Below are 13,259 nucleotides of genomic sequence, written 5' to 3' on the forward strand. Positions count from 1 at the left end.
TTTAAAGTAGATATCTGCTTTCAAGATAATATGATTGAAATGCATCTTGAGTCTCAGACACCTCGCTTAATTGTTATTAATTGTTCGGATCCTTTTTCATTCACTCACGAATTTCTTAAATCAATGTAGCTATTAGAGCAAAATGGACGCTGAAAAAGAACGCTTGTCACCTGCGATGGCTGAAAAATCTAAGAACAATGTTACAAACAATAACGAGTCGTCTAAATCCCGGCCCCAATTATCGTTTGGAATAAGTCGGATTCTGAGCGACTTTGGGGAGAAAAGTGAGAGCGTGGATTCTGACTTGGAGTCGAACGATGACACGTGTCCAAAGGGAGAGGGGGAGAGTGAGAAACAATCCGGGCACTGCCCACCCTTTCCTACCCAACTTTTACCGGGTGCCTTGTCAGCACCCCCTGTCGGTTACTGTGGGTATTCCGGCCAGTTGTCCATTCACCGACCGCATCCCATAATTCCCATGTTGACTTCCTATGGCATTTCCGGGTGGCTCGATATGCGAAGAGACAGATTCGGTGGTGAGTGAAGAAAATTAATTTTCTCATTAATTAGATTCATCTTTTAATTAATTTTGATAACATTTTATTAACAAAATGTGCATAAATAATCGGTGAGAAAAATATTCTATGTAAATATTTGAACTTTTGAATATACCGAGATCACGCTGTTTTTCACGACTTAAACGCCCGCTTAACTTGTTTTTTATTTGACGAAATTATTATTTTTTAAGACAAATTCAGTTCTTTAAAAATATGTTGGAATTGAGGAAAATTAAGAAGCACATTAATTTGTCATTCAATGCAAGCTTTTGACATGATGTTGACATATTGGTAAAGATACCCAATGTTGCACCAGTGTGTTTGTTTTTATGTTCCGCGAGATCCACGCACTTAAAGTAAACACGGTGGCGCGTTTTGAAGGCCCCGTCGTAAACACACGACACATGGAGCGGGTCTCGGCGTTAGACGTGATGGGGTGTCATAGCTCACTCGCTTCATCTAAAGATGGCTGCCGAGTGATGTCCTGATATAATTCAACCATTGTCCCCCTCCACCACCGCCGGTGGGAACCAATTCATCTCGCTTATGAATTAGCCTCAGACTCCGAAGTTTTAAGGAGACACGATACATATAAAAATTCACGATCTCAGCATTGAAATGTTAAATGCGATTTATTTTTACATATATTGGAAATGCTCTTATTGGTTGTGAAGTTTAAGAACATCTTCTCTTTTTAAATGAAGGGGTTGGGGTGTTTTGATGTTCTAGTTTGATTATTGTATGGGTTTTTAGGACGATAACATTATGGTCAATATTTCTAACACACATTTTTAACTCAGGTTTTTAGAGCTCTATTATCTGGTTAAAGAATTTAAAAAAAATGTGTTTACACAGTATAAAACTGAATTTTAAATAGATATATATTTATTTAAACATAAAAAGGACCTCGTTAGGGTTAAGGCTACTAAATTAGATATTTGAAAAATTGGAGTTAAGTTGGTTGTTTATGCCCAGTACTAGAAGTCTAGAAGGAATGTTTTTCTCGCCTTGAAAACATTTGTTATTTAATACTTCATCAGCCAGATTGCGCCATTAATTTGCCGTGATTTAACTATTAATTCTGATTAACACGGGGTGTTCAGGTCGGTAATCAGATTTTGTCTGCATAAAGAAGTGTTCAAGTCGTCTTCTCTTTTTATTTAAATGAAATTGCCAGAAAAAATAAAATTACCAAGAAAATACGGTAATCTTAATATCCATAAAATAAATTAAATACATCATTTCTTACTTAAATCTTTTTAACGAGGTTTTCACGACACAAATTGAAGTTTAGATTTGAAATTAATGTGAAAAAATTAAAGTAAAAAAATTATATATTTTTGTATAATTCTTTAAATCGACCAAAATAATTAAAAGTATATAAAATGCATGTTTTTCTTATCACATTTTCTTGCCCGCTATTTTGTTAAGCACACTCTGTAAAAAAAAATTAACATTTGAAGATGAATATTTTTTCAATCAAATTGAAATAATTATAACCCAGCAAGTTTGGAATATAATTATCACATGTATGTTGTCTAAATTATCTTTTAACAATGAATTCTGTTCATTGAAACGTTGTGCAGTCGTTGCCCAGTACAAAAACTTATTCATACATAAGCGTGATGAACTGTTCTAAGCCTGTCTTAAATATCGCCCCTTATTATTGAGTCGATTATTAATCACAATTAATTAGTGGGCCCCAGAAAATACATGTAGCGATTGGTTTCTTATAAAAGAGGATGTTCTGCATGATGTTTGGGCACGCCTATGATTTATTTGATAACTTTTGATAAAATGTTTTGATTTTCCTTTTGGAAATGTGCAACACTTTAATGTAAATGCCTTTAAGCGACAGATTGATTTGAACCAATCAGAATTAACTTGTGGCGGGGTACTGGGTGACGTCATTTCAGTTCATTCACCAATTAAAACCTTATGAATAATGAGAGGCTCAAAACGTCACAATGTCGTGTAATATGAAGTACTTAGGTGCTACTAAGACATCTGATGAGCGACTATGTATAGGAAGTATAAGTACATACTGAGAGGACACGAGTAGAGAAGGATGTGGCCACTTGTGTCCCGTACTAATCAAGCCGTGAGATGATGGACTTTGTCCTCACCATACAATTGATAGTATTGATACTTAGTCTATTGATTTATGTACTGGCGGTCAATGGATCACTCAGGAAACATTCATATTTCTATATTGATATATACTGCATGTCTGTTTAAATTTCTAATAAAAAAAATGTATTGATACATGTTAAACTCATCATGTTAAATGTTCAGACCTTTTTTTCATAGGCTCCCTGTTAAATATAAAAATTGAATACATATAACTCGAAAGCACATGTTAATCTAAAGTTAGAATGTTAGTAATTTAGTAATCCGAAAGTTGAAATTGATGCATGATTATGGATGGTATGGTTTGTTATATTAAAATAAAACAGATCAGTTTGAAAATCAGTTAAATTTTATCTAACTTTTAACAAACTGTAGACCCCCCCCCCATAAAAAGAATACCCTCCAAATTTATAAATACGGCCATTAATTTGTGTGAGCTACAGTGTATTAGCTTCTTCTGGATTTAGGAGAGTTAACATCTGGTGGATTAGGATTTAATTCTAGTTTTATCGTAAAAGATGGCTGTTGATCAATTCAATTATACGATGAACCAACATTTAGAAGTGACGTTAAACGTTTTTAGCTGTTTTAACTGAAGAGATCGTGAATTGAAGGAAAAAAAATCTGAAAATTTGTCAGATCTACTTCGTTGTTTGGATAAAATCAAGTAACTTATCTTAAGTGAAGAATGAAATCCATTGCTACAGCTGATTTTACTTATTATCATATTGTCTGGGTTGGGGCAACTTTTAATTAGCGTCAGAGATTTTTACTTGATAATGACTGATATAAGACTCAACTTACATATGTACATGTAAGAATCCCCTTTTTGCTTTTATTAACGCGTGTTCACGGGTAAAATAGGCGTGTTTGAACTCCGGGCAGATTTATCAAAGAAAGAAATCTTCAAGTTCATTTATTCGCAACTTTATATATGTTACTGTCCTTTTCGATATATTTCATTTTATCAAATAAAATATACAACATGACTAGTCATGGTTTATATGTTGTATATAATATTTGATAAAATGAAATATATCGGAAAAGACAGTACGTTGAATAAATAATCATTTTTGTACGCAGAAGGCCATACGAGTACACTTATAAAAACACCAACACAAAGTATATATGCATGAAGTTAAAATTATGTACAAAATACAGGTTTCAGTGTGTTAGGGATGACAGACAAACTCATAGAATTTTTAGATAAACAATGACATACGAAGTGTTTGAAGTGTTTAAACCTTACTGACATAATTAATTATTATCATTATTGACCTAATTTCATGAAAATTATAATATGAGGTCTTGTGCACTACCTACTGTGCAGATACCATTTACTTATATTTGATAAAGCACTGCATTTTATAATTAACATAAAATGAAATTTGTCTGCAATTTTTGGTTCGTAAAAGAAATCTTTCGTTATATAAGATATTAATCCATTTGTCATTCTCTACTTGAAGGCGGTAATTTGCAGTGCGATTTGATAATAGTTCTGGAATTTTTAGGCATTCTAAAAAAATAGTTTTCAAATCCAAAGTCTATTTTAAAAGCTCTTGAATTACGTATATAGTATTTTAGATTCAACGATTGTAGAAAGCCATGCGACAAGGGGCGGTGAAAATGGGAAGAAAACAAAGATAGGGTGAATAAATGGCGACCGATTTATCATAGCATTACTTAATTTGTGGAACTTTGAATGTAAACAAATTTCAATCTTATTTCTTGTATGTTTCAACACGTGGTTTCATGAATCAGTCAAGAAATATTACCCGTCCGACTCTCCTAGAAGTTTATACGCCATAAACTAATTTTTTGTGAAAAAATCCTTTTAATGTTTTACACCCAAAAATTTTAAATGTTTTTCAATAACTCTGTACACATCTTGATATCATCTTTTCTAGTGGATTATAAGAGATTTAAAATGCAAAGGAAAGTGTTTCCCTTTTAAAACAAAGTTTTACTCAAAGAAAAAAATTTAACTAACAATATAGTGAAACAATTATTAACAGAAAAAAAGAAACCAAAAAACCCATAATGATATTGTGTGGTGATTTTTTTTTTTTTTATAAATACATTACATGTAGGTAAACCATTAGGTATATTCGTCAGTATGCAAGGGTAAATTCCTAGCATCTGTTGTTATATATTATGTCTCTTTGATGTAAATACCTTTAGATTGAGCATGCATTATTTTATTTTCCCCGTCAACATAATTATAAATTCAAAGAAAGAAATGGAATTTGAAATTTTTCATTTTTTTAAACTAAAAAAAAAATGAATTTCCGTCTTTCTATTGTAAGCATTATCTAAAATTGTTATAAACTGGATTCATGTTAGCTAGTCATGCACCGCTTGCAGTTTAGTTTAATTTTCAAGAAGATAAAACAATTTAAACGCTTTCAAAATACTATAGAATATATACTACTTTCTTGATGTCGCATTTTGAACTTAAATGTGTTCTAAATAATCAAGTTAAGCATTGTTAGTATTATCCCTTATTTTGAGGAGAAAGAAATTAATTGAAATCGGTTTTTATAATTAATCGGTGTAGAAGGAGTTTGGCAACTTATACAAGTGACAGTGTATAAGAGGGATAGGGCCTTCAACAACTGATTCCAATGGCCAATAAACCCTCCTTGATTCAAAACATTTCTTGTTTGTATGTTTATTTTTTTTCTGAATATTTCCTCATATAAAGAGTCTTTATCATATAGATCAATTTGATTACAATAGTTTCTACGCAGAGAACAAATCAGTTAGAATCATAATTACAGTGAATGGCGAAAATCAGTTACAATTCTTACATACATACAATTGAGAGAGGATATCAGTTTCAATGATAGTTACAGAGTAGAGAAGATATACCATATTTACAGTTTCAATGTTTCTAATTTTAAAGTGCACAGTGTAGTTATTGAAGTTAAAATGAAGAAGAAATCAGTTACAGTATTCAATTTTATATAAAAAAATATATATATAAAAAAAATAACATCTGCGATATTTTTACAATTTAAGAATTTGTAAAATTCTAGAGAATGAAGAATTGTAGCTAGAGAAAAAAAAAATAGTTACGATAGGCACAACGTTGTAAGGATACAAATTGTTAACATCTTTTATAATGTACATAACCAATTCAATCTTTTCAGTTACACGTAGGATCGGGCATCCTTACCAAAACAGGACGCCACCCAAACGTAAGAAGCCCCGGACCTCGTTCTCCCGCCTCCAGATCATGGAGCTGGAGAAGAGATTCCACCGACAGAAATACCTGGCGTCCGCCGAGAGATCCACCCTGGCCAAGGCGCTCAAAATGACCGACGCCCAGGTCAAAACCTGGTTCCAGAACCGCCGGACCAAATGGAGGTAAAGAGAAGTTATCAAACAAAGATATACTGTAGATTCCTTATTTTACGCGAGTACTGAATTCCGCGATTCAACGATACCATCAAATCGCGAGAACATAAAATCTCAAATGCCGAAATTTTATCTTGCTTTCATGTTGTTTACATGTGTCCCAAAATTAAAAGCGAGATTTTAAAATTCGCGAGACGGGCTTCTCGCGATTTTACGCGGATATTAATTCCTCGCGTTTAATTAGGAATTTACAGTACCTAGTACATTTACAGTGTTGTGTGTTAATACGTCAAATTGTTTGTAAGTAGCAATCTTACTTGGGGATGTCTGAATAGATTTTATTAAATATTATAATGATTAAATTCAACATTTACAAAGTTAGGTAGCAACCATTCTATAAAAGTAAATAGATCTACATTGATCATTTATAGGTTAAAGGATTTTTTGTCACTTTAAGAAAATTTGTTAGAGAATATCAATTCTTCTTTATCTTTCTAAACAGACTTGGATTGATTCTTCTAACTTGAAACGGGTTAGGGTATAATTAAAATACCCGTATTCTCATTTTTCATACTCAAATGAGTACAACGACTTATATATCTACCGAGTTTTATATACACTATACAACCTTATTTCTATTTGCTTTCATTACCCCGTAAACGCAATTGTTCCAGCAATAATGTTTTGTAAAAAAAATAATGTCAGGTTCAGTGCGAAATATTGCTTGTTGCTTGATTATCGAACATGTTTCAATCCTTGTAATCTCTTAAGAAATAAGCAGACATCTGATATGACATATACCGTGATGTAAGCTCACAGAATCTGTAGGTCTAATTGTACCGTTCTCCGGGATTTATTTCTGTCGCCCCGTGGCTATCTGCTATTGATTTCCGGTAAAATACTTGCAGTAAATCTCTCCGAGTCTTAAATTGAGAGTCATAAAACTACTTTGTCATTTCTCCTAGTATCAATGGCTACTTCATCTTTTGGGGAGTCTAGAGATTGAGGCAATATAAGTTTGTGTTGGGGGACAGGCTGTGCAGTCAGAGCAGGGTTAAATAACAAACCTTATTTTAAGATCTGGCTGAGTAAGTTAACAGCATATGGTATTGCGTTCATAATTCAACATGAATGCGTTCATAATTTAACATGAATGCGCATTGTCAGTATTTATGATTGATATTTGTGATTATGATTTATTAGATTATTAGATATTTTAGGATGGTGAAAGGGTATATATTGTATGTCTCTCGTACATGTATGTAATAATGTCATAAAAAATTGCATTGATTTAAAGCAAAATGAATATATTTTTTAAAAACCGCTAATATTGAGTTTAATTGCATGACAATAATGAAAGCCTTTGCAAATTGAAATGAAAAGACAACTCTAGGACACAAAATATAACATTGAGAAATCAAATTTAAAGTAGATTGAAACATTGACAGAACGATCGTTCGTTATGCGGTAACTGACAAGTTTAATATGCTACGATATTATATTTTTGTGTTATTTCTATAGTTTATTCAGCGACAAAAATAACACACAGTAATATTTAGACAAACCATACGATATAATTCACCAAACCTGATCTAATAGCATCCAGTAACGATAACTCAAACTTCCGTCGACTTTTTGTAATGTTTGTAGAACTCTAATTGTTTTTGAGTCGATGCCAGATGAAATCCTGAATATTTCTCATATTTTATTTAGGAATTCATATAGTGTTTGAATAAATATGCACAGTTATTAACATAAACAGTGCTGTGTTATATCCATTCGAGAGACCGAACATTTTACAGGAACAGTTGCTTTAGCTCCAATCAAGTAAATAGTTCGTTCATGGGTGATGATTGCGGTTTTGACAGGATTTCGTTAAAACAGAACACATGGTTGCTTCAATGATAAGAACAAGCAATAAAGACTTTAACACGGGTCTTCATGATCTGCCAGCGAGTCAAACAGATAATGAATAACTGTAAATGTAAATTTATACCTACAAAGATCAAATACTCACAGCATAACTCTAATTTGAAGAGACACAATGTCATAAAATTTGTTTTATTTTCTAATAATTAGTAACCTGCTTTGCCTTCATCTATGATTATTTCATACACACCATCGATATCATGTTTCAAAAGGTAAACACTATCGATGTACAACTACATTCATGCACACAAAGTCAGAAATACGTGTACTAGTATAGATTATAGAAAATAAAACTACGTACATAATAATTCAGATCATCATTTAGCTACAAGAAGGACGGAATGAATTCTTTCTAAATATGCACACACCTGTGAAAGTCATTCCAGTTAAGTTTCACTATCTTACATAATGAAAAGTATCTGGTTAAATTATAATAACTAGAATTTAAGTTAGTTTCTTCCACATAAAATTGTTTACATTGTTGGTTAGGGTGTGTTGCCAATTACTCTTCTTTTATTAGTTGTCTTTTGTTAAGGTAATGTTAGAGTTAGTGTTAGAGACAAAATAGAAAAGAAGAGTATACGACATTTAATTAAAGAAGTAGCAATTGTTTCCGATACTATCATAAAAGTAATCTGTTCTTCGGATATATAATACTTAAACACTGAACACTTATCTGCGGCAATGAAATATCAAAGATCTTAACATACAGAATATAATTCACAGAAAATAAAACAAACATCTGATTTAGCAAAACGGCGAATGCAAATCTCCATCAAGTAAAAACGTCTGGATAGGAAATTTTTATATAACCCCCCCCCCCCACACTTTTAAAATCTGTGCCCCACAGTGCACTCCATGTAAACCCAGGTCTACAGCGATTTTAAATTACTACAATTTGTATCTATATGTACATGTATGATAAGTTACACGGAGAATACGCACAAGTACTACATAAAGTAGTATGTAAATATTCGATATAAGTGGAATTATTGTTCAACCTAGAATTTATTTACTATTTTGAAAAGTTTATTAAATATGATATGATAATGATAATTATGAACCTAGTTGTAGGGATATAAATCCTACTCTGTAATGAAATTCTTGTATTAATTGAAAAATGTAATAAAAAGAAACCTTTTTTGACAGGCGACAAACGGCAGAGGAGCGTGAAGCGGAGCGACAAGCGGCCAATCGTCTGATGCTTAGTCTCCAGAACGAGGCTAACAAGACTATCTATGACGTCAGAGACCCTCTGTGTATGAGCAACTCCTCCCTGCACGCGCTCCAAAACCTCCAGCCCTGGATCGACGAAAACTCCCAATGAGGCTCAATGCTTGTGTGTTCTTGTTAATAATTGGTACATGTTTATCTATTATCTAAATACAAACATTCCTCTATCCACATTGTACTTTGCAGTATGTTTCTGTTATACGTGTATATACAGGATATGTACAGTATAATGTTAATACAGAACTATATCAGCTATGTACAGCTGTACATACGATATATTATCAATATAATTGTACATATATATAAACATACGATATATTATCAATATAATTGTACAAATATATAAACATACGATATATTATCAATATAATTGTACAAATATATAAACATATGATATATTATCAATATAATTGTACAAATATATAAACATATGATATATCATCAATATAATTGTACATATATAACATAGATATATCATTAATATAAGTGTACATATATATAAACATATGATATATTATCAATATAAATGTACATATATATAAACAAACTACATCAGCTATGTACAGCTGTACATATGATATATCATCAATATAAATGTACATATATATATGCACTACAGTAAAGATAGGACCACCGCCGGCAGTTAATCCCTTGATATGTGGGTCATATATTGAACTGTGTGAATAAATCAGAGATATTGTAAACATATATTTACCGTTTATTAATAAATCAAGATGATGTATAATACTGTATGTAAGAACCTAACTTTGTCCAAAGTTTGTCGTACATTTTAGAAATAAACAGCAGTTTTTAAAGTTCTCCGGGATAGGAACTTGATCGGTCACGTGATCAAATCATGTGAAGCCCGAAAAGTTCATATAAGGAAACATACTTGCAAATGTAGATAATATACACTTAATATATAATTAATAATCATAATTCCATCCACGAATTCACACACTCGATACATGCATCACATCTGTCTTCCTTATTTGTTAAAGATAAAATTAAAATCATGTCATACATGATATCCTTATCATAGAAAAAAATTAGTAGCATGTATATATTGAATTCATTCCTTATAATATAATTTTTAATATAAAGAAAATACGGTCATTTGAGCTTTAAAATTTTAATTATCATAAATTGTTCAAAATGCAAACGTAACGTAAGGAGAATTGTTACGTTTTTGACGATAGTCTTATTGTGACGTTGGCAACATTCTTTATACGATATTTTTCCTTCACTATTAGAAAGAATGTTACCACCAAAAATAAAGGATTTCATTATTTATGAAATTAAAACGTAGATTTTTGGCGGATGATTTTAGTTAATACTTTGTAACACTTCTGCTGTAAATATTTTTACTCATACAGTGTATGTAAAAAAAATGTTGCAACAATAAACGATTTGACTGACGAAATCGAAAAAATCCCAACAGCTTTTATTGGAGGCAAGTGTCCTATCGAATCGACAATAGGAATTAAATTTCCAGATTGAAGACTATAACACTTCTTGGTTAATACGTCTTAGTTCAATAGATATTTACGTTGCTGACAAGAGAATAGTCAATTATTGTTCTAAGCGGTCAATTATTATTGCTGCAAGCGGCAATAGAACTGATGCTATTTCCATTGTTAAATTACAGCTCCTGACAGATTAGCTAACAATTTGTCCGGCTCCCCGCTCTTTCGGCATCAAAGACAATTCCACCGTCAAAGACAACAGCGAATTTGTCACTGCTATCTGAAATAGGGTCTTAATTATTGATGAGATTGGGGACATACATCTTAATGCACCGGGCTAATGGCTGACAGCGAGCTGGGGGGCCGGATGGGTGTCCCGGGGATCGCCCCTCTCAATTTGTGGTCCTGCCAATCAGCGCCGATCACTTGGACCCAAAACTCGTGACACTCCCTGGTTTATCGTCATCATCGCATCAATCATCCACAGAACCCCCCCCCCCTCCCCCTCCACCGTCATGCACTGTGTCGTGTCCACAGACTCCCCGAACCCTTCTTTACGAGAGTGGTTTTTGTTCTTATTTGATGGCACGGTGTTCATTTTGTAATTAATACCTTCTATGATGACTTTTTATATGTGCGTTTTATAAATAAAATTAATTTTTTTTTAAACCATGATCCATTAATTAAAAACAACAGATGAAAACGATGGGCAATGCATTATCTTTTGTTACTACAGACATATCTTTTCCAATATTCAACTGTAATCGTTACAGCGAGTATGTATAACATTGGAATTCAGTGGTGCATTGTGATGTGAAATGGTCAGCAAAGAGATGTAAGTAACTTACACATAGTCCGCGAACTAGGTATGACTGATCCCTCTATTACGTCACTGACCGCGGATGAATACAAAGAAGCTTACATCTTTCACTCCCTATTAAGGCGATACATGTACATGTATTTTCAATTGCGCACATAACAAGAAATACATTTTTTTTTTAAATATAAAACTATAAAACACGCGTTCAAATAGGCAAATGTTTTTATTTTAGGAAACTATGGTGGTTTGTTTCTGCCATCCAAATAATTTTAGTCAACATAGCATATCACGTAAAGTCGAGATAGCTATATCGTCAAGTCAAGATAACTTTCTTGTTTCTCAACAAACTCTGACTTCTATGTTGTCCAGTCAACATAAGCTTTTACGTTTTGTTGCGATAACATTTCGACAAGATGAGATAATTTATCTTGTATCTTGAGTGAAATTTGTTGCATTTGCAAATGCTGCCATCCACAAAACGAGATAATACATGTAGAACAATTGTGTATTCGTATTTCGGAACTCATTACTCAATACCCTTACGTTTATAGAAAGGCACGTGCGCGTAATCAAAATGAAATATACCGAACGGCCCGTTAATTAGAGTCTAATTAATTATCTTTTAATATTTGATCTTCAGTTGCAAATTCATATCTGAATCTGTAATTAACATAAATATATATTCAATTCTTTATTTCTTTAAGCTTTACAGCTTATCAGTATAACATATGTATAACATGAGGTGGTAGTGTGTTTAGAATATTCAAATTTTGGTTCAAATTGTTACAAAGTCAGAATTGTATTTTGCAGTCCTGTTATAAAATGCTGTATAATGAGTGTGAATCGTCTTTGGCACCTGCTGAAAATTGGGTTACTGTAATTAAGAATAAACTTTTTGAAATAGGTCTAGGACATATATGGTATGAACAGGAGTATATACATTGTGAAACCTATTTTCCTTTAATTAAGCAAAGAATCATTGATCACTTTACTCAACAACTTGTAGAACAGATTAATTCCTCATCTCGATGTTATTTTTACAAGCATATTATTGACCAGTTTTCATTACAATATTATTTAACAAAATCAATACCTTCTAAATATAAGAAACAAATTACAAGAATTAGATTGTCATCTCATAGACTTGCAATTGAAAGTGGACGACACACTAATGTACCAAAAGAAAGACGCTTATGTAAATTTTGTTCAGATATTGAAGATGAATTCCATTTTGTTTTGAAATGTCAGCAGTATAGAGAAATCCGAGTAAAATATATTAAGAAATATTATTGGAAAAAACCTTCTGTATACAAATTTATACAATTATTAAGTGTTCAAAATTTTAAAGAACTGTGTAATTTGGGGAAGTATCTCCATCTAGCTTTTAATATTCATGATAATTAAGAAAAATTTCTCTGGTTTCTTCGCCTGTTAGTAAAATTTTATTTTATATACAATCATGTTCATGTACCATACCATTATTTCAATATTGCTATATTTATATGTAATAACCTATGCCATAAGATGTATGTCTTGTGCAAATAAAGAATATATTTACAGGAGAACTTGTGCACGTACAGATAATAACATTTACTGTTACATATACAGGTTGAGAAAACAAAAGACTACAATTATGTAATACAGTTGTCCCTTAATAACATACTTTTTAAGATTAATTTGCCAAGATTACAGAGATCTTTAACATTGTCAGTATGAAAAAGTTGAATTAATTTTAACATACAAGGTTTTTTATAATAATATTCT

The 13,259-nt window shown here is 32.0% G+C and overlaps 1 protein-coding gene across 1 annotated transcript; it reads left to right on the top strand.

The window, feature by feature from the left end:
* Positions 1-9,491, top strand: LOC105319056 (T-cell leukemia homeobox protein 3). The gene is made up of 3 exons (XM_011416459.4): positions 1-536; positions 5,840-6,056; positions 9,126-9,491. Exons 1-3 carry the CDS (start codon positions 143-145, stop codon positions 9,301-9,303), a joined length of 789 nt encoding a protein of 262 aa, XP_011414761.3. The 5' UTR covers positions 1-142; the 3' UTR covers positions 9,304-9,491.
* The last annotated feature ends 3,768 nt before the right edge of the window (positions 9,492-13,259 follow it).

This window comes from Magallana gigas, chromosome 8 (assembly GCF_963853765.1).
Source record: "Magallana gigas chromosome 8, xbMagGiga1.1, whole genome shotgun sequence".
NCBI classification, from domain to species: Eukaryota; Metazoa; Mollusca; class Bivalvia; order Ostreida; family Ostreidae; genus Magallana; species Magallana gigas.

Bases quoted from the DNA above. Each gene is read 5' to 3' on its own strand.
- LOC105319056 (XM_011416459.4), top strand. From the start codon at position 143: ATGGACGCTGAAAAAGAACGCTTGTCACCTGCGATGGCTGAAAAATCT. The intron at 537-5,839 runs GTGAGTGAAGAA...CAATCTTTTCAG, and splicing joins GCGAAGAGACAGATTCGGTG to TTACACGTAGGATCGGGCAT. The intron at 6,057-9,125 runs GTAAAGAGAAGT...CTTTTTTGACAG, and splicing joins AACCGCCGGACCAAATGGAG to GCGACAAACGGCAGAGGAGC.